Raw genomic sequence first — 23,190 nt, forward strand, 5'->3', positions numbered from 1 at the left:
ACAACAACTAAATAATTTTAGACATTTTTTGCCAGGCAAATAACATGTATGTATATTACTTGATATCACTGACAGTGAAAGTGGAAAGCTTGATGTTGACATGAAGTTGAGCACAGACATAAGCATTTCACATTGTTAGATATTTTTGGAAAACACCAGTGTGTGTGGAAACACTGACAGACTGAGACATGTTATATATAGAAAAGTGTAGTAGTTACTGTGGTGGTTTTGTGATCTTGCGTTGCTACCCACTATTCAAAAGTTACACAGAATGTTACAGAAGGCATATTCAGAGAAATTTAATGCACCTTTTTCTTGAATAAAAATAACTTCATAACACATCGCAGCAGTAAAGCTAACAGGTGAGAAGAAAATGTGTCAGTTATTCTCTTTTACCTGCTCTGGTGCTAATAAGTGCTGTGGCTGCATGCACAGAATCCCTTGCCTTACGGTTTAGTCAGTTAATAAATTTCTTTTTCAGTGGACCCGGTACAGAAACAGATATAGTCACACCTCAGAGCACACAGACCTGCATCTATAATTACAGAAAGCACACACAGCACCACTCAACCTCACTGAAGGGAATTCAAACTTTAAGTAATGTTTTATAGGAGCCACAGTGTGCATTGACAAACTTGCAGAATGTCTACAGGCCAGTGGGTTGTATTTTGAGCCGTGGCCACTTTCTCACGGCATTTCATTTACAGACAACAGAAAATACATAGACTCTTTACTGTGCCTGTGTTTGTGGTGAAAGCTAGCTTTGTGCAGTGTGTGTGTGTCTGTGTGTGTGTGTTGACTGGAGAGGTACAGTAAAGGGGGCGTGTGGGGGGCTGTGATATAAGTAGTTGTTGCATTTTCTTGTTGGGTGTGAGTAAAAGTAACCAACTTCTTGATTGTCTGCCATATACTTTATATAAAGTAAATGTTTTCTTATCTATTTTTGTATCAATAATGGAGAAGAAAATGTGTCAGGACAGTTAAATAGTGACTCAAATATTAACCCAATGCTGTTCTAGATTGCTACTATTGTTTATTCTGTTATTTAGTTTTATGTTTTAGAGGAGAAAATAACACAGTTATGTATAATAGCTTTGGTCCTCTTTTCATTCCCTTCTCTAAAACCAGAAAGGGATGTGACAGAGACCTGCAGAGCTCATCTCTAACAATCTGTCAAGACTCCACAGCTTTGATGCTTTTTAACAGTGTGAAACAAAAGCACAGCCTTTATAGCACAACAGTGAAACACACCATGTAAAAGATAGCTTGGCAGTAACTCACTTGTAGATTTAGAGGTCCATAAACACAATTTGAATCCAAAATTGCATTTGATTTCACTTTATTAAATTAATTATATGACGCCATTTATGAATATAACTAGCTTTTAAGTGTGATCTTTTATTAGTAGGAGTGTGATTGCAGCCATTTTCATATTAACAGTGAAGAAGTTATATATATTGTGTATCTTGAATTTTTACCTCGATAATGAACATTGGTAACAATAAAGTTCGTCAGCAACTCTTCACAAAATAAATAGTAGAAAGAATTAGCAACTGGAAATTGAAAATGTATTGAAAATATACACTCACACTTTCCATAGAGCACCACACATCCTATTATTAATGTGAATAAAGTGCCACTTAATGTTAAAACAAAGTCTTGTTTTTAAACTACGGAAGCAAAAAAAGACCAAAAGGATATGATTCTAGCAAGCAAATGAATACCAAGATGTGAAATTTAGCTGTTACTTAATTTGAATTTATAGCTTTGAAACATTTTATTGTGAAAACACACTATCTGAATTTGTGTAGTAATTTTTTTATTTTTTTACAGGATAATTTCAAGTTGAATCAGAACCTTGTTTTTAAATGGGTTTTAGGGTTCACAAATCCAGATGGTGTTTTGAATATTAAAGAAAAACTATATTCTTGTTGCTCAAATTCTGCAGGTCATTTTCAGATCTAAAAATTCAAGTAAAGTAAAAAAAACAAACAAACAAAAAATTGGATTGGAAAAGTCTTACATCAAAATTCAAGATGCAAAATTAAAACTTCTGGGCTACCAATTCTTGATCCTATTAATTCAGTGGTATTTAAATGTCAACAATAAGTACTCAGCAGCTCTCAAAATTCACATTATTATGGCTTTTCTTTGCTTCCGTACAAACAACACAAAGACCAATTAGAACAATATTCTAGCCCATTGCTCTGCTAATTTTTACAAGCTGTGTTCCACTAATAAGGTTTTTAAAACAATGCTTTTCAGTATTGTTTCTTTTGCTTTCATTTTCATGACACATTTGGAAAAATCTTCTGGTTTTAATGCTTTAGTGCTTTTTTTCTTTTTAGTTTGGAAACTACCTATGCCACAGACGGCATTGGTGCCTTACTAGTTTTTCACTCAGCAACCTTGTGTCACAGTGTCTTAAAGTAATTGTAAATGAACTTTTCTTCTGTACTTCAGAGTTTGATTTGTAAAATGTCTTAAAATTAATTTATGATAGAGAGAATTTATATGTGATGATGATATTGTTTTAAAAAGAAAAAAAAACAAGTTTGTGTTGGAGCAGTTTTTTGTACCACATCTCATTACATCGTTGTGTGGATTTTAACATATTGTCATTCACCCTACAGCAACTACAAAATGTGTTGATATGAACAAACATCTACAGTGTTGAGCCCTCTCACACTGTGAGGGTTTGGGTTTTTGTTAAGTTTTGAGTTAGATATATGTCCATTGCTTACTCCGCATCGCCACAAACCAACCAACAGGTGGAGCAAATATTGCATTTTACTGCTTATTTGGATGTGTTTGACAAATACCTTCCTGGTTTGGCAACTCCAATAATTTAATAATTTTGACATTTTCTTAGTTAAATTCAAAACTATGAGAATTCATATGAATTCATATGGGTGCTACAAAGTTTGTCTTTGATAGCAGATTGCTGGTGGGGAGTTGCTGACATGTACAGGGGTGGCTCATTTGAAAACATACTATTTTTGCCCTGTGGGTAGAAGTAACTACTGAACTGTCAAAAGTAAATAAGATTCAAGGCCAACAAATATTTCGGAATGAAAAAGGTTTTGTAGAATTGTGGGATTTTGGGGAAATAATGAAAATGGCATTAGTTCACTCGTAATTACAGACATGGAAAATACAAAAAGATGTACAGCTGGATGTTCATTATATCCATTATACCTTCCTTATTTGAGTCCAAATGTGATCTTGTAGTTTCTTTTCCTTCAGATGTGTATTTTAAAAGTACAAAGGCACTTCAGGGGACACTTATGAGCAATGTTTCCTCTTAGGCTGATCATTTTGTGAGCGACATATTATCACACAGACAGATAATAACTTTCAAGTATAGGTTTTTGTTCCACTCTGCAGAGACCTTGCTGTGATGTAGGTCTGAATGATTCGACGCCCCTGCTCTGTGTGATCTGAATCTTTCAGTGGTAGTTTTAGCTATTGGGGAGAGAAAACGGTAAAGAGAGAGAAAACAAGATCAGAGATGGAAGGTTTTTACAATTAACTGTGTTCTCCAGCACATTCCACAGCTGAACACAGAACAAAGCGCTCAGGGGAGAAAATAAGATTCAGTGGCTGCTGCTGAATCAAAGGGGAAATGCATGACAGATGAGAGGGTTTTGCTCCCTCCCCTCTCTTTGTCGGTCACATCCCTGCAGAGCAGATCTCCAACACACAACCAGTCTAAGAAAAGTGTTAGATTGCCTTCAAGTGCTGTCGGGAATATGACAATTATGAATTTACTGCACAGGCTCGAAAAAAAGGTTTTAATGTGACATTTAGTAGACTAAGAAAAAAAATGAACACAAAGGCTAATAAAAAGATTGTTAAGCAAGTAGCCTACACAGTAAAACTGGAGATGGATGGCTATGTAAATAGCTTGATGGCTGAGTAATAGTATTAAGTGGGCGTACAAACATACCAGAAACAATTAGCCTAACGATTATTAATGAAACATAATTAAAGCTAAAATCATTAGTCAGTTAAATAGTAGAATTTTGATTAGCAGTCCATTGCTATGGAATATTTTTGAGTTTTGGACTGATGGTCGAACCAAAGAAGACATTCAGATTTTTTACTGATCAAACTATAATTTAATTGATAAATTAAGAATATTTGGTAAATTAAGTGATCATTTAAAAATAATGTTAGTTGCAGTCCGAATTTTGATATATTCTGATCGATTGATTCATTCGATTGATTCATTGTTTAAACATAAAAAAAAAAAATCTAAATATCAAAATTCCCTGATTCTAGCTTTATAAATGTGTAGATGTGCGGCTGGTGTTACATGATACAAAATGAAATATCATTCAACTATGGAAATAGTTATGACATTTTGTAGACCAAACAATTGGTCAGTTAATCGAGAAAATAACAAATTAGTTGACGATGAAAATAATGGTTAGTTGTAGCCAAGCAGCCAAGCTCAACAGGAGCATCAATTCAAAAGATGCCCCGATAAGTCACCGACTGTTCAAACAGGCTACAACTTCAGAACCGAGAGTGTGGAAAGTTCCGAGCAGCACCTGAACTCCTCAGCAGTAGTTGGAGGGGACGGAGCTGCGAGCCTGGTGTTGTTTTCTCCACCGCACATTCATTGCCAACTGTCAACCGAGGCGAAACGGCGTGAGCTGCGCGGGACCTTCTGCATGGGAACCCACCCTGAATGGACTACCATAGCACCAAAAGAACCCCAAGCCCACCTTTGTATTTCACTGAGGAAAAGAAAAACAACAGCTGTCTACATTTGCCACTGAGGAAAGCGCGTAGGGATGCTTTGCGCGGGTATAGTGAGAGCTACGCGCGCGCTTAATGGTTAGTATTTAGACAAGTAGCTAATTAACTAGTAATTACGTAAGTGGTATTTAAACCGCCAGTGTGTTTCTTGTCTGCTGCTAGTAGGCTAAAATTAGAACAACGCGCTGCCAACGGAAGACACGGTAGTATTTATTCAGTAGGAGTTTTTCATATTTCATCAACGCGCCTTGGATTTCAGTCGTTGTCACAAAGCAAGTGTGGAGCCGAGGAAGAGGTCAGAACAATTCAAGACAGGTAATGTAACGTTGCTTTAGTCAAATGTGTCAACATGTTTTGTCGTTGAGTTTAACGTCCAGTGACTTTAGCAGTGAAAAGTAGCAGCCTGATAATATCATTTTTGCTGTAAGTTATTCCTTAACGCTGTTTCTCTCTCACACAGGTTTTTATATGATTTGACAAGTGTTTGTCTTTGTCTCCATGATGTAATAATTAATAAAACCTTTAAGTATTTGGACTCAAACTCAAGTGTAACGTTAAGTTGTTGAGGCCCATCCTTCATATGCCATTCAATGAAATCACATTGAGAGGTAAACATTAACTTAAGTTAAGGCTATTTAAAAGAAAATATGAATTAAAATTAATTACTACTTGTATTACTTTTTTTTTTTTAAATCAGTCAAGTAAAGTGAACACTGATGATACAAACTTGACACGCAGGCCAATAAAACATAGCAGATACCTAAAATGTAATGTTTTGTTAATGGGTATTCTGTTGATTTAAAAAAAATTGTTTCAGTCAAGGCAAAGTGGTTCATTTACTTAATCTCTTAACCGGACTGATTAAATTATTGGATAAACTAGTAGTAGAACGATTTTATCTGATACTGCAGGATTAATGAGAATCAGGGCAGTCAATAGCTCACAAGTATGACATGACAGAGACCCTGGTCTAACACATTATGCAGGCTGACATAACCAGCCCCCCTCCTGGCATCCATCCAGCCTCACTTCATTATTTTGTGGGGGACTGCTCTTGGCTGCAAATCCCGAAGTGGTGGTTGCCTGTATTACTGCTGCCTTGTGAAAGGAAGGGGGTTTAGACGATTGAGCTGAATTTTGAGCTTCTGTTGTAATTCTCTCATTGATGTCATGTCTGTGCTGCCTTAGACTTAGTGTCACGAGCATCGACTCGCTCAGAGCGGACCATTAACACCCTGTTAGCCTCAAAGAGGATTAAAAAAATTCAAACATAGCAAGTCTTATGGAGTGAGGGCAATAAATGTACAATATCTCCCCTCCGGCTCTCTCTGTCTGTCGCTGCCCTTTTGGTGAAAGAAAGGCTTCGAGCGCAGTGGGTTGGTAATAGTGTTGGATGCGCTTCACCTCGACTCTGTGCCAACAACATCCGGAGTCACTTGCCAGGAATTCCACCTTTGGTATTTGTTTCCCTTGGAGGGAAAAGTGTCTTACGTAGAATATAGTGAGATACGCAACAGGGAGGAACATCCAGCTCAGATTAAACACACCAGAGAAGAGGGGCTGTAACAAGAGGAAGCGCCCTGGCGTTGCAGCATGGTGGACGGGTTCCTGGCGTCTAGCTTGGGCAAATCCGATGCCAGATTCCTTCTCTTTGCCTCCTGCCAACGCCAACCACCCCTCCGTCTTTATCAAAAGCCCTCGCTGCGATTTCTCTCTTCCAGTTCTGTCGCGGCACTATCAATCATATCTTGCTCTCAGCAGACTCGTCTACTCATTAAGGATGTGAACCTGTAGGTAGCCTGAAGCCCCCCCCCCCCCCCCCTGCCTCCCCTCCCTTCCTCGCCATTCATCTCTCTCAGCAGGGCGCAGAGACACACATCTGGAGCAGCATTTCAAAACATGGCTCTTAGCAGACGTGTAGTGTACGCTGAAGGAGATTCGATACATTTTTTAAAGGCTACCTTTCAGCAGACGTGGTGCCAGGCATAAAATTAACAGCACTCAAAGTGTGTGGTTTTTAATGTGGCAAAAAAAGGCAGAAAAGGCAGGTGAAGTAGATGATAAATGTTACAGTACATAGGCACGTTGAGATTACCACCAACAGACACAAACGCTAATAGTGTGTCACTGGCAATGAGAAATAGTCTGGCTTCACATCTCATTCCCTTTGTCCCTCTCCTTCTCTGCTCTGTTTTGTATAAAAGGTCTCAGGCAAGACAAGTTGAGCTGCTTCAGTGTGTGTGTTTGTGTGTGTGTGTGTGTGTGTGTGTGAGGACTGCAGGGTGTAGCCCCAGACTTCTTTTTTCCCCTCAGGCACTGCTTCCCCATCATGAATACGCCTTTGTGCTCCAGAAAGACACGCGGCTAAAGGTGAACAACTTGAGAGGAAAAGGAGAACACACATTTGTTTCTACACAGGTGCAAAACTAGAGGAAGGTGTGACATGACATGTATTTATAGCGAAGACTTCACTTTCGCTGAAATTTACAAACCGGTGATCCTGCACCTAAAAGTCCTGTGGTGACTCCAAAAAAATATTTTCTCAAATTTTCCTTCGAGTGCTTTAAGTGTCTGTAATGAATTTAGACCTGCATAGGGACATTCATTTATTGAGACAAGACAGAATTGATGCATCATGTACAGACACTGGTCCAAAATGCCTCACATTCCACGAAGGAAAAGTAGTTTATCACTGAATGTAAAGGTAACATATTTGTAGTGGATTTCAGACCCTTTTCATACGCTTTAAAAATGACTCATACTCTAATATAAAAACCATACCTTGAAAATCCCTTTAACAATAAGGGACTGGCGTTATACAGGAACGTGACAAACAAGTGTTTGTTTTTTTAATACACACTGATGCCCTTGTCTGTCTTTAATGTGCTGCATCCACCTCTGGGAGCGTGGCTGTGACGTACCCACAGACCCCCTAGCCTGTTAACCCTGACAGCCACAACAAGCCGTCCCCAGATAGTCCATAATGCAGACCCGTACAGCTGCCCTGTCACAACACATGTGTCACCACTCAGCACGAACAGCGGCGGGCGAAACCCTAAGGGCCCTGAACCCAGCTTAGTCACGCCACCGCGGCTCTCTACCAACTGCGAGCTGCTCTGATGACTCCTGACAGGCTGCAAACTGGCACAAACACAATCTAAGATGCATCCAAAAAAAAAGAAGAGGAACAGCGAAACTATTACGTAGGAAGGGCAGAGGAGGGTGCATCTTGGTTGGCTGGTATTTTTGTCCAACATCGGGGTATCCTTGAAAAGCCGTAATTTAGATAACGAAAGCGTAAAGCCTGAAATGGTAACATACATTTGTGAAAGGTTATTCCCGCATTTGTGTGATGAGATGATTTATCAGTGTCGTTCACAAATTGAGATTCACACACAGTGTTCCCAAACTAAATGGAAAAGTCAGGTGTGGGCAGATTGTATTGATTGATTAGGAAGAGTAAATACCATCAGCACAAGATTTAATATGCTGCCAAGTACTTTATACAGGTCTTTATATGATTATAGAGCTGGGGATGGCTGGGGATCTTTTTGTCACAATTATTGACTGACCTTGACATTCTCAAGCAGTAGATTAAGAATTTAAAAAAGGTGGCAAAAACTTGTGTGAGATGCAAATGAAAAACCTTAGAAGTTACTATGGGCTTTATGATGAACATCTTGAATTGTGGCACAAAGCATTGTGACTGCACATTACATCCTTCATGTTCCTGCCGAATATATCTACGACCAGATGTGGAACAAGTGAACACAGTGGGGCTAATTTAAGAAAGGAGACCCAAGATATCAACCAGCATGGCTCTTTGGCAAGCCTGACACGTTTTGCAAATATGCATGGTCATCATGTGCAAGAGTTTGCATACTTGTCTCCCAACAGAACTGGATGTAACATTAACATGTGTACAAGGAGGCAAGTGTCGAATTCACTAGAACATCCCCAGACTTTCAGCTTTGTTGACATCCCGCTGAAGCTAGTTCAGTCCCTTTCTTCTTACACTGAAGAAGCATTGGGAGCCAGGCTGTTTAACAGTAATCTAAATGACAGCTTACAAGTCTTAAGACACACAAAACACTACTTTTTGTGTCTCTAATCCTATTCAAAATCCTACTGTGTATAAGGATCTAATGTCACACTTGAATATGTAAAGGAGGAGACCTATGTGTAGCCATAGATGTTGATATTAAAGAGGTTGTCAGAGCAAGGTTTTTGTGAAAGGCCAAAAAGCACAGATTTTGTTATTGCAGTGATTGATTTTTTGAACATGCCTCTGCACAGCATCTCTGGGCTTTTCTGTCTAATTTGCCCAACATGGCTGCTCTTAGTTTCTGAGTGACTGTGGTCCACTCTACTTGCAGGGGGCTAATTGCTTGCTATTTGAGTGTCTCAGTTTTGATTCATGGCGTGCAGTGCCTTGTTGGTACTCTGAAGGAGAACTTGATGTCATGACACCTATTATCTATTCTCTATCTGTTCTCTATTGCTGTGTGCTTCACCCTCTTATGCCAGCACTTGCTCACTCTCCGCCCCCACATCAACAGGCATATTGATGTAGCTTCTCCATATTGAGAAGAAGTGGGCTGTACAGTATCTAGGCTTAGAGTTCTTATGTTCCATCATCTATTTTATTTGGGGTTTTTTTCTCCCTGATTTTCTAATTGGAATTTACCTGCAGTTTTCACCTTATAGTTGCAGGTAGAAAATAAATGCTTAAAATGTATTTATTATTAAACTACCTTGATATTTGGTCTTAACTGAGCTTTTCAAACTATGATAATAACATCCAGGAATTCTAGTAGTATTTGCAAAAGGATATTCATGCATGCTGCGAGCATGGGAGGGGTTGGCGTGATATACATTCTTGACAACTGTAGGGCATTAGTGGATATTGACAGTTTTGACTGATAAGCATCAGTAATGATGGCAGTGCACCAGTAAAAGAGGAAGAGAAGACAGAAAGTTAGTGCAAAGTACTGTACCTTTAACTAAAAATATATAAATGGCAAATATGTAACAGGAAAAAAAACAGATTATTAAAATGGAAACAGAGCAGTATTCATAAATGAAGCCAGTATGTAACACCACACAAAGAGGGCACTGGGTTTTTTAGTGTTGTGCTTGTTAAACTTGAACAGGACATTCAATGAACTGTGAAATTACTTTCAGCCAGCAGTTGACTGATCCTAGATTAGGCCGATATCAAAGCAATAACTATATTTATTTTAATTTTATTATTGATTTGTTTTTAACCCTAACATAATATAAACAAACATTTTTGATGAGGATCCCTTAAATTTGGTTAGGGAAGAATTATGAGAGGGAAATTTTACAATTTAAAAGTAAACCTGTCGGTGCTCTCTGGGGACAATGAACTGCAGGTTTCTAAATGACCTCAACAATTTCTTTGGCTTATCTTTTGGTCCTTTTTGGCCAACATGTGCCGACCGTGCATTGAGCCTGTTGCAGTTGCTTCTGTCTTCTTTTCCAACTTTTCTATCCAGCTTTCTTTCTTTTTATCTCTATTATTATTTTTATTCCTTTAATGCCTGGATGTGCAAAGTGAGCAACTGCAACACGAGAATTTCCCCTCAGGGATCAACATAGTATTTCTGATTCTGAATACAGATTTATCTGTAATACACCAGTGTTGACTAACATTTCTTCGGCCATTTCTTGATTTTGTGTGCCCTTCCTTTGTTAAATCACAAGTTGAAACAATTAATTAATTAATTAATTAACAAATTAATCGATTACTCAATTGACAGAAAGTTAATCAACTATTTTGATACTTAGTCGGTGAAGGTTTTTTTCCTAGCATAAATACTGGAAAAAATTATCTGCAGGTTAATTGATAATGAAAATAACTGTAAGTTACACCCCTAATTAAATTATGGATTAGCCCCCAATTTGCTTTTTTTTCAAATTTGCAAAGATTTTTTGTGTCATATTTGAGTGGATTGTCATTTGGAATCTTGCGCAGTTACGCCTAGATTTAATGTTTTTGTACTTTTGAAGTAGAATTCAGTCACTGAGAGTGCATGTAAAAAGGAGGATTTTAAAGGCTAAGCATCAGCGTGATGGAGGTGACCAGGTAGCACTATAAAGATACAACAGGTGCTCCACATGTGACAGATTTCAGCGGCCCTGTCCCTGTCAAATCACATCACCATTCAATCTCTGTGTGAGGTGAGGCAGCAGGCATCAAACTAAAGAAGAAATGCAGGGGAGCAGGGAAGGCAGTGCCAGTGTGCAACTTTTCCCTCTTCCAGTGAGATTCAAAGTGCCTGCTGCGAGATCACAGAGCTCTGAGGAAGCTTGCTGTTGAAGCTCCTGTCAAGGCAACCACAGGCAGCTCTTTCAGGACTACGCCCACTTATCCTCTCACTGTGGAGATGTAATACTTAGATTTGGTCCACCACACAAACTGTCACTGTACACACACATACACACACACACACACCTGCCTGTATTCTGTGTGGGGATAAGTACTGGCATACACAAGGGCTGATACTGACAAGAGCTGACATTGTCATGAGTGACTTATAAAAAGGATATTTCTGACTTTGTACATTTGCACATTGTTACTGTCAGCTCCCCTCCCAGTGCTTTATGGAATACATTTCAGTTGACTTTGACAGCACCATTAGCCTTTAATGTTAACTACACTAATGAAATGAGCTGTAAGGGGTGGCATGGCACATGGTTCAACATACTCTACAGTTAACACATTAAAACAACCTAAGTGTCGTCACATTGTCATCACCTCAAAGCTGAAACGCATATTGTGTCTCCAATAGGATTAGAGAACCTCTTTAGCAGTTCACATGAGCTGCGAAACCATCTGATTCTCTGCAAAGATGGTTTACATTAGTGTTGTGGGTTCCTTTGTTAAGTGACTTGCATACCAAAATTCAGGGTTATTATTTAAATTTTTTATTTGGTCTGTCAGATAGAAAATATGGTATTTGCTTTACCAGGACTTGACAGTTAATCACACATATGAGGGAAAATGTTCGATCACCGCAATTAATTGGCCACAAATAGCACTTTCGGTGTTCGGTCTAATAAGTATGACAGTCCTACCTGAAGAGAGGCTATGAAGTCTTCATGTTACGTGATACGAGAACCACATACAACATTATTTAGCAAACTGGGTCAGACTTGATGAATTTAGCGCGAGGATTCACATGTGACAACGTCCAGTTTTCAAAATAAGTATACAGTATGGAAATATGATTAATTGGATTAGAAAGTATAATACATATTACATGTGTCCATTAAATGTAAATGGGCACATGTAATTTAATTTACTCACCTACTATAGTCTCTCCAAATCCTGTGGGAAACACTATTTAATTTATGCAGTGGTAAAAAAAATTGTCAAAAATGTTAATGTACTTGTTCGGTGATAGGCAATTGTTCTCATTGTATTCGTTTTCGGCTTCGGACAAAAATGTTCATTTCGGTGCATCCCTAACACATACAGTAAATCCTTCTGCTATTATTTCACTGTATATATACTGTTAGTCATGTAACATGTCATACTGTACACATAATCAATAACAATCTTGGAATATCCAATGTGGGTCAACTAAACCAAAAATAATGTTAAGATAGAGAACCAGGAAGAGAATACATTGTCCATCTTTGGGAAAGTTAGCAAAGTGGGGAAAAAAACGATTGGCTCAACACCAATGAAAGAATTGCAGTCCAGTCTTTAGAAAAAATTATGATTTGAACCAGATGATGAGTACATATTCTCACAAGCTGCTGCTAATTTCACTGCAACATAAAAGAAAAAGGGTCATAAAATTATTTTGCCCAGAGACACGTAATTGTGATTTACTATGGCGGTCACAGTTTTTTCCATGAAGATGTTTCCAATAATTGTGCAGACCCGTGTTGCTTCAACAAGAGTTTTTTTTTCTGAAATTCCAGGACTGTTAACATAAATTCATATTCAGTGTGGGTGTGCACTTTGTTAGTCTTTATTTAACTCGTGTGTTGGGTGTGTACTCTCATTTGTGGTAATGGAATATCGCAGAATGAAATCTTACCCTCCTCACGTCCACTGCAGAATTCCCTGTTCCACAATTTATCTGCTTGATTCTCTGCAGCCGTTAAGTCATGACACATTGCATGCTTTTGTGTCCTGTGAAGACCCGCTCAGGCGCTCTGGGAGTTATTTTGATGTGAAAACCACAGACATGAACTCTTTTCACTGCTATCTGTTCCCCTAAGGCTCGGAAACACTTAGTAAAAACCTGGCCAAAAGAACAGGGAGTAAACATGCACACACACATACACACAGAGTGATACAGCATACACTCTGTCAAACACATGCTGGATCGATTAGCATTTCTGAGGCCACAAAGAAAAGAGAGAGAGAGAGCACAAAGTTTATTAGAGGCATGTTTCATACTCCCCCAGAATTATTGAACAAATGAAATCTTCCCCCACTGTTGGCTTAAATATCAGCTTTTCTTTGAATGTTTTTTTATTAACAGTAGGGTAAGTATGGGCAAGTAAGTGGAACTTATAAATGTTCCTAAAAAAGCCACAAATGACAGAATGAAAATAATGAGCATATAAGCTAAAAGCTCCCCCATATATTGTCATACTGTTTCCCGTCAGGCTGTTTGTTTTTCAGATTGATTTCTGACACAGGTGGTGGTAGTTTGCTGAGCAGAGGGATATATTTGACCCACCTTAATACTGTAAATGCCTGCGACCAGAGACAATCATAAAAACTTTGTTCATTCTAAAAACCTGCTGTGGAAATTGCGAAGCAATTGGGGCTACAAAATGTGAAAACAAGTATGGCAGGCAGGGCTACAGTCCTTACATCTGAGACACACAGCAAGGAGGATGTATGTGCAAAAAAATGCTTTGCTTAGTAAAACCTAGAAAAACTGTACAAAATTGCACAGTAAAGCACAGGAGAAAGTATACAGCCAGATTTATTTATCTCTTCCAAATCACATTTTTTACTAGATTGGCTGATACATCGTCGGATATCAGCTTATTGCCGATATATTGGTATCTGTGTATATGTTGGCCAATAACTAACAAGGAACTTCAGTACAGAAGTGCCTAATTAAGTTTGAGGTAGTTTAGAAATGTAATTTTATTGTCAGAATTGATTGGTTGATGACTTTTACACTAAAATGTTCCACTCAGTATGTTTTTTGGTCAGAAGAAAAAAACATTAAAAACAAGACTGAGATTCTTTGTTTATGTTAGATAATGTATTATCTATATCTACATATATATGTGTATATATACATATATAAATACATATATATAGTGTTATCAAATTTTTAGAAACTCCTAAATATAAATATTGGCCTCAAGAATGTGTATGAATGACAAATAGACATGAAATTGAGTTTTATAATATTAGAATATGCAATGACATTACTAAACCATCCCCCCCTTAGTAATTGTTACTATGCCTGTTCTCCACTTGTCGCGCCACACAGTGCAACAAAGATTTACCAAGATTTTCTCATTAGTATTTGAAACGCAAGGTATGTCAGACAGAAGTAGACAACAGCAGGCTTCTCATTTTTTGGTGTGGACCTAGATTTTGCAGTCTGTAGTGACAACGGTCGCTGGCAGTTTGTCTCAGCTGTAGCTAGCAAATTAAGAGCTGCTGGAAAACGCTGTCTATGGCTGACTTTAATATTTCCAGCTGTCTTGTTTTAAAAACATAATCTATAATTCTATCAATTCTATAAGGGCTCTTAATTATGCACTTAATGGTCTGCTAACAGACTGAGACTATAGCTAGCAGGATAAAGCAGAAACATTTTATTTTGTCAATGTGTGGGTAATACTGGCTTTAAGCATCTGCCACTGTCAGTTTTACTTGAGGAAAACTAAAATGAAATTCCTTGAGATCCTTTTAAGTTTGTCTCCATCGTGTTCCTGCTTGTTCTGCGTGTTTTTCACCTTGTCTCCCAGAGATCAGTTTTCATCCTGCACAACTGTTTCCTTTTGAAGGAGGATGGAGTTGGGTGAGAGTTGAACAATAAAAAAACACCATTAATTTATATGCAGATGTTATTACTGAAACAACACCAGAATTTAATCTGAATCTGCAAATAAAATCTTTGACGTCGCAAAAGACACCTGTTATTATTAGATCTTTAACGTCGAAAATATCCTTGTTTGAGCAAGATAAATGAACACCCACAGTATATGTGTGAAAATCCAGAAACTGACATTACTAGTGTGACACTCTGGCTGATTGCCGTGGCCTTAGTTCACTTTTCTTCCAAAATATTTCAGGACACTACAAGCTATGCATGTCTGAGTGTGTGTGCGCCTGTCTATCTCAGCGCTGGAGGGAGAGAGTCAATCACAGCAGCAGAAATCATCCCTGCAGGCGATCTGTCTCCACTCATGACAAGGCTCCTAAGGCACTTATCTTTCCTTCCCCTGACTCACTCCATCCATCCCTCAGCTCTCCCTCTACCTCCACCTCTTCCCATTCTCCTCCTTTTCTCTTGTGCTCTCTGTCTCCCTCCCACAGTTTGTCTCGTGCCCAGGCGTTGCAATGAATGTCTCATCATCAAAGGGTGTAATGAGAAAGAAGGAAGATAGAGAGTCAGACAGAGGTAGGGAGAGAGGGAAGATAAGAGAGACTGAACAGAGGTGAAGCAGTGTCTCACACATGCTCATGTGCACACGGGTACACACTCTGTTAAACACAACCACACACACGCAGACTGCACTCGCTCCCAATCGCTCTCACATCCCTGCGAGATGCAGACAGAAACAGAGAAAGAGAGGTATGATATTCCCCCAGGAGATTTTTCTCTCCTCGTTCCTTGTTTTTATTTCTCAACTCTTCGTTTCTCCGTTCCTCTTTCACAGACGCACACACACTTGTTCACACTGATTCCCCTCCTCCTCCTCCTTTTCTTTGAAGAACTAGAAGTATGGCTGTACATGGAGGGAAGCTGCTCATTGTTTTTTTTGTTCACCCCCCCCCCCCCCCCCTAGTTCAGAGAGCTGTCAACTGTGACCGCTGTTGTGTGTATGCTGAAAGGATGTCAGCGAGAAAGAGAGAGGGAGAGAGAGATTGAGACTAGGGGGTTGAAAGAGACAGTAAAAGAGGCAGGGGGTGGGAGGTGTTGAGATGGAGGTCCCTACAGAGGGCAGAGGGAGTGATGGCATGCTTGTTTCTTTGTGCCCAAGCAAACGTAGCAGCAGTGAGGGGAGCTGATGGAGAGGAAAATAGCTAAGGGTAAGAAAGCAGCTCGGGGGAAACGAGAAGGACCAAAGCTGCTAATTAACCATGGCATAGCGCTCAATAACAGTGACATAATTGGCCCTAGTTGGTGGTCCTTGGTGGGGGAGGCCTCAGCAGTGGAATCTAGCTCACACAAATGTTGTTGCACTCTAACAGCACGATATAAAATGTGGATAATCTATAATGCAACGCTGTGGATTATGACCTAAACTGGAATAGCTGAGTTGCAGGCTCCAGCGGTTAGAGAGACAAAAACCAAATATCTTTCAGATTAATTCCCCCTTCAGATCTTCCATAAGCATCATCAACATAAGAATATGTTGGTGAATTGTCATTTTTCTATTTCTTTTTTTTTTTGTCTATTTTGGTGATCCCAGTGACTTTTTCTCCGTCACCACCATGAGGTTGAAACACCTATTGGATGGAATGACATCTGCTAAACGCATCCATGTCGCCCTTATGATAAATTGTAATAACTCTGATCCCCTGACTTTTCACCATCATAAAGTCAAAATTTTTATGGTGTCTTTGGTTTATGACTACAAACCTGCAAAACAAATGATTTTCCCATGAGCCTCAGCTGTACTTTGTCACAGATGTTTGCATGTTAACGAGCTAACTATGATTGTGATCATGGTAGACATTATCCGCTAAACATCGGCATGTTAGTGTTGTCATTGTGATGTTAGCATGCTGCATTTAGCTCAAAGTGTATCACAGCAGTGTTGTCACAATACTGGAATTTCTAACTTCGGTACAGTACCTTGAAAAGTATCGATGTTCGATACCATTTTTGATACCACGAGGAAAATTGCATTGAAACATAGGTTACAATACTGAATATAATTTCTGAATGATCTTATCTTAGTAAGTTAATAGTACTGTGTGTTAAGCAGAACAGCATCAGTTAATTTACTTCTGACCTTTGTCAAAGTATTTCTATCAACTGAAACTCTGCTGTCTGACATTCCTCAGGGCTGAGAGCTCTGAGGGGGATTAGCTTAGTTTTTAGAGTTATAAATGTCTGTTAGGCAAACAACAAGACAACTGTCTTATCAACAACAGTTTACTGGGGGGGGGGTGTTCATGAGCAAGGATAAGATGGAGCATAAAACTGACAGATGGATTGGTGCCGCATTTGCAGTGATACAGGCATTTTACTGAACTGATGTAGTTGACTGTTGATATTAAAGCAGCGAACCCTTGAAAATATAAAATGTAATGCTGTTCTGTGTAATGCATTACTTTGTGGGGCTGGCTGGATATGTTTGGTAAGAGCAGCACAGCCTAAGGTGATGTCTCAGTGGTTTTAGGTGTGTCTGATTAGTCAGTTAAAAGCAAACACTAGAAGCAGCAGCCCACAGAAATAAAACTCTTCATCCAAGCAACGCGGGGAGCTTATTGAAGCGGACATTTTAATCAGCTACCCAACAGGGGTGAGGGCTGAGATGGTGTTGCCTCAGTCTGGTCTGTCAAGATGGGTTGTGGGCGATGATATCTGTTCCTGTGGGCAGGTAGAGGAGGGGCAGGAAAAGATTTGAGGAGGGAAGGTGGAGACAAGGAGGTCCGAAACAGCTGGCTTTGCATTCTGCATGAAGGGGAGGACTCAACAGCGAACCAAATGACAGCCGTTCACTGTGATCAAAAGGCCGATACACTTTCTCTCCTCGGAGTCTGAGAATCACAGACAGACTTGGGCTCTCGGGCCCCTCAATGTCCTCACAGTAGGGCTCTGTTTTCAGATTGAAAAAAGCCCAGTTGGCGGGTTATCAAACATGCACTGTGTCTGTTTGATACCTTTTGTCAACTTGTTTGCCTTGTTCACTGGACCCGCTGGCACTGAGCACATCTCCTTTGCTTTCTAGCTTATCGTGCTGTTGACACAGTTTCCCAGTGCGATTTGATGTGGGATCCATTTCACCGAACAAATTGGTGTCAAGCGTCTCGCTAACTCTCCTACCAACTAATCAATAGGGAATTCGTGGTGTGAGTGGGTGTCATCTCTCCATCTGTGTCTCACTTGTTACAGTATCACACATATCACAGAGTCGTAAGCCATCTGCCAATTTTTAGTGCTCACAATTATTGTCGTTCAAATTTGTCATACTGCTTGCACAGAAGCTGGTTACTCCGCCTCGCAACACCAACGTATGGGCAGTATCATAGAGAAACATCTTGTTAACATTCACCACATCATTAGGAAAGCATATGCAGAATGCTTGTGAGATTTATGGAGATAACTGTATTAATGTGCACATGTAGTTTGCAAAGTGAGAAAACTAAAATTAGAATAATTTTACAGAATATTAAGGGATGCATTGAATAAGTGAGTTTACCATTGTTTTAAACATTTCATTTATCCACATGTTTCAAAGTGGCCTCTTGTGATGTAATATTATGATGGATTAATATAATTATGGAATATTTGTAAGTTTACAATTACAACCCATTAGGGGTTTGAGTTTGTTGTTTACCTAATCATACTGTTTTCCGTTCTGTTTTTTTCCAGACCTGACTGGAAGAGAGAGATGACCCTAGTTTTGTCCATGAATCCTTTCCTGGACCCAGAGGGAGACCCTCCGCTCTCCCCATACCAGCCCATATGGGAATCGGAGCGTTGCACAAAGACCTGCCTGTCGAACCCTGCCCCGCCATGCAGCTCTGAAGAGCAATTTACACAAGGTACAGACATTCAGTTTTACCAAGGAATTTGCCCCGAGTCTAATGGGCATGTACTACTGAGTCCTTAGTTTTGAGACCTGGCAATTAGACCCATCTGTCTAAGCCATCCGTCAGTATTTCTACCGTAGCCCTGCTGTCATACCCTCTAGTCTAGCACTCCATCAGTCAAAATGTAAGATCTGTGTGTAGTTAAGCATGCAGCGCTCCTGCAAGGGAGGTTGCAGCAGATGCTAATGGTGTAGAGCAATCAACTAATTCACATGGTAGCAGCATGTATTCTTGCTTTCATTACACTTTCTGTGTAATTTAAGTGTTAATTTAATTATTTGAAGGAATAAGAGATTTCCAGTTAAACAATCATTTCACTTTCAATTGAGTTACCAAAGAAACGTGTTCTTCAGAATAGCCTGTATACTAATACTCTTGAGGCTAAGGTTCAACTCAACCTTAACCTGAGCAGCCTTAACTGATTAGACTGACACTGTTTTATCATTAACTAAAGGGTGTGCTGCTTTTTTTATTAATGCATCAGAAATGTGTTAGGGCCTCAAAATAAGAAGCATTCATGTATGTGTAAATTATGAACATACGATAATGATGTCCAAGATGTGGTGACATTATATAGTCCAACAGTGCAATTGATTTATGTTTTATGGATTTGTTTCTCCGTCTGCAGAACCCCCCTACAGGCGAGTTCCTGATCATGTTTCAGTATCGAGGATCGCATACTTCAAGAGGAAGTTTGTTGACGATGATGAGGAGCCTTCCTTCAGTTTCAGGACGTACTGCCAGACGGTAAGTACTGACACACTCACATTCTCACATTTAGAGCACACGTGATTTCATACAATTAACTCCTTTACTAAAATGATCATTTATCATCACAAAATAATTTGAAAGAGGTACAAAGACACTGTCACTGTGTCCAAATCGCTTTTCAGTCAATATTCCCTACATGACAGAAACTACACTCTAAAGTGACCTTTAGATTTAGACACGTATCAGTCCATGTTTATCTGTTAATTCTGCATTGTTGCTGACAGATAGTTTTGCATGACTTCAATTTTCTCATCTATAAAAGTGCACTGTGGGATTGTTAGCATGAAGTACAACTTTTTTCGTCCATTGTGGGAAGAGCAGATAAAATCTGTCCTGAGAGCGGATAAATGACAGTATATGCAAGCATTCTCTGACTGTTACCCTGAATCTCTAAGAGTTGGTAGATTAAAATTGAAAAAGGGATTGATTCACCTGCAGTCGTCTTTTTGAGGGTTTGTTTGCAATTTACTTATGTCTTAGTAGAAACTCTTCACTCTTCCGTAATTGAGGTTGCTTAAAATGAGTTGGGCAATGCAAACTTATTGAATCGGAATCTCTGGCTTTAGTATTTAATGGGATGATGTCCTTCAGGTTGCTCCGGTTTTGGAGGAGCGTGCACATGTGCTGCGCCTCTCCCTGGAGAAGATGCGATTTATCGACGACCCTGAGGCTTTTCTCCGACGCTCCGTCCTTGTTAACAACCTCCTCCGGCGCCTGCGAGCGGAGATCCTTCTCCAGAGCACTGACTGGTGCTTCCCACCCAACCCAGCTTTTACCACGGGCCCCTGCATCCCATCACCCAGTACTAACTCCGGTCACCAGACACTCCACGGAGCAGTACCCGCCCGGATCTGCTTAACGCCACAAGCCGGACCGCCCCTCCGTAAGCGCTTCCGAATGGTTCGTGGAGGACAGGGGGATCTACGCCCTGACTGTTCCCAGGCATGCTGCTGCATCTACGCAGCGGCAGCCGCTGCAGGACACTACCTCCACCTCCCGTTCTCCATGTATGATGCAGCACTCTCAACCTGCCCGTCCACATCACACGCCTCTTCCTTTTTTCAGCTAGCTAGTCATAGTAAGTTAGGGCTGACAGTGGCCATAGAAGGACATGATGATGAGGATGAAGATGTTGAGGAAGAGGAGGAAAATGAAGAAGAAGAGAGGGAAGAGGAGGAGGAGGAGGAGGAGGAGGAAGAGGAGGATGAAGAAGAAGATGATGAAAGAAGACATGCTGGGCCTTCCCTTGGTGTTGCTAAGGACAAGTCCAGCCAGAAAAGTAGGACTAGGACCTTGCTGGGTCATGCACATACAAGGACAGGAGAGGACAGCTGCATGACAGATAGGGTAGAAGAGGAGGAGGAGGGAGAAGAGGAGGAAGAGGAGCCGGTTGTGAGACCTCGTCAGTGGGACTCTACTGCTACAGAAAGGGAGCTCCACAAGGTCAGCTTTTGGCACCGCAGGGCTCACAGACAATAAAAATGACTTCCAACTCTTAACTCTGTTTAAATGAAAATGTAATGATGACGACAACTGTCATCAGTTGAAGATTATTTCTCCTCATAGCAGATGAAGGTGTGAGCTACCTACACTATAGTAATGACAAGTCAGCTTTATTTTAATGGTCTAATATACTCCAAGGTGGCACACAGACAAACTCCATTTAACTCTATTGCTCGTGTTATGGTTAAAATAAAAAAATACAGTTCTGGGCCACTGATGGCACTGGGGGAAAAAATTAAAAAGGCTAAGGTCAAATATGGTGGGATCTTAAGTGAAGTGAAGCTTGCTATTGCACTGTCTCCAAGACCATTTCCAAGCCCCACAGCACAAAACTAAAGGTCTCAAATGGGGCTTTATATTGGTGCAGCGGTCTCGTTTTAGGACCCTAAACAAGCCTATGAAATAAAGGCTGGTAGATTTAGGAGTGTGTGCTTCTGTGCATATATATGTGTGTGTGTGTGTGTGTGTGTGTGTTTGCAAGATATGATGTAGCATTTAAAAACTTGATTTTAAGTTCTTTTTTTTAAACTTAGGTTACACGTAATTACGTGTGCCTGTTGATTTTGACGCTGTCTCAGGCAATGGCAATGCTGCAGTGGCAGCACAATGTGTATTCCTAACCTATTTTAAGAGACAACAATCATAAACATTGGAAATGGTTAATCGCAATTTTCAAGTGCCTTAGTGTTTTTATAGATACATGTATATTGTGTGTTAATGTAATTGTTCTTGTTACTAGTAGAAATCTTGCATTCCAAGTGACTGCATTTGACTAAAACAGGACAGGCATGTAATTAAATGCTGGGTTTCTATCAAATGTCTATGAAATTTCAAAGCAAACTAAATTCTGTTTGCCTTTACTTCAAAATGCATGTTTTCTAGAACTACCTGTCTTGACAATGCCCAAACTTAAAGTCAACTTTCATGGACAGTTGCTAAATCCTTGAGAAGCTATGTGTGTTCAAAGTCTCATTTACATTAGCTAGATTCAACCAGAAAAGGCTCGTTGTGGTTTGGTTGGTCTGTCCGTTTATGGGGTTCTACCAAAAGTAGTTTGAATCCAAAAAACAATCAAAGGGATCTCACCTCTACAGCTCACTAATTAACACGTTATGTCTCTTCCTGGTGTCTCTACTGGTTGCTCAGCAACCAGGATGTTCCTGTTGCCCGGCCAAGAAATAGTAAAACCACAATGTGTCATTTTTACGCTTTGGGTGTAAATGTGACACACTGTGGTTCGGATTTGACAAACAAGATATAACGTGTTGATTAGTGAGCTTTAGAGGCGGTGGCAGGCAGATGTTTTTTACCTTTGGACAAGCCTCTGCCAGATGTTTCCTCCTGTTTTCAAGCAAACTGGCTGCGGACCGTGATAGTGATGTCTTTTCAATCAAGGATGGATACAACACAAAACCACTTCTAATCTAGGTATATGAGCATTTCTTTCATGACGGCATGATCAGTGGTTTCTTGTTTGTTGCTGTGTGAAGATTAGGGTCCTCACACTGATGGCAAACCCAAACCAAAGTTGTTAAAAAAAATGGAACGATTCTATCAGTTAGTCGTGTTTTCTTTTTTTGTGATGTACCTTGAGGTACGAGAATTGGATGGTCTCAGTTGGTTTGTTAGGTGGAGTGATTCCTGCCTGGCCCCTTCTTGTTTCCTGATGTATAAAATAGCAGTTTGCGTCATCAAAGACTGTTTTGGCATCAGTGACATGTCTACAACTAGACCAGCCTATTTCGTTTTCACTTCTCTAAACCCTAAATGATCATCGGTGGTATTTTTTAAAGAAGAAAAAACTTGACAAAGCAATATATGTTTCTGAGACAAGAACATGTAACTGCATTGTCTGTAATTAAAAACAACAAAAGAGCAAGTCTGCTCCGATAAGTCTATGTGATGTTCTGTGACAAGTGTAAAGATCAGTAAAAGAAATGTGGAAAAAAATTCTTGCTTCCTCCTTTATTCCTTCACATTACAACCTTTCAGTTGACAGTAAAATGATGTGTGTTTGTGTGTGTGTGTGTGTGTGTGGATTCCTGCTTATTGTCTTGCTTCCCATCCTGTCTGCTGCTCAGTGGAGTGCAGCACCGCAGCTTATTGAACTCGCCAAATGTCTCTCAGGTGTCAGTTTGCCG

General features: G+C 39.9%; 1 protein-coding gene across 1 annotated transcript; it reads left to right on the top strand.

Annotated features, from left to right (window-relative positions):
- The first annotated feature begins 4,589 nt into the window (after positions 1 to 4,589).
- Positions 4,590 to 22,999, top strand: LOC119910683 (SERTA domain-containing protein 4-like). Its single transcript, XM_038729407.1, has 4 exons — positions 4,590 to 5,082; positions 18,555 to 18,727; positions 19,404 to 19,522; positions 20,138 to 22,999. Exons 2-4 carry the CDS (start codon positions 18,574 to 18,576, stop codon positions 21,023 to 21,025), a joined length of 1,161 nt encoding a protein of 386 aa, XP_038585335.1. The 5' UTR covers positions 4,590 to 5,082; positions 18,555 to 18,573; the 3' UTR covers positions 21,026 to 22,999.
- Positions 23,000 to 23,190: the final 191 nt, after the last annotated feature.

Source organism: Micropterus salmoides, unplaced genomic scaffold (genome assembly GCF_014851395.1).
Source record: "Micropterus salmoides isolate LMB-PRFRI ecotype aquatic unplaced genomic scaffold, ASM1485139v1 Ms_hic_scaffold_19, whole genome shotgun sequence".
Lineage (NCBI taxonomy): Eukaryota > Metazoa > Chordata > Actinopteri > Centrarchiformes > Centrarchidae > Micropterus > Micropterus salmoides.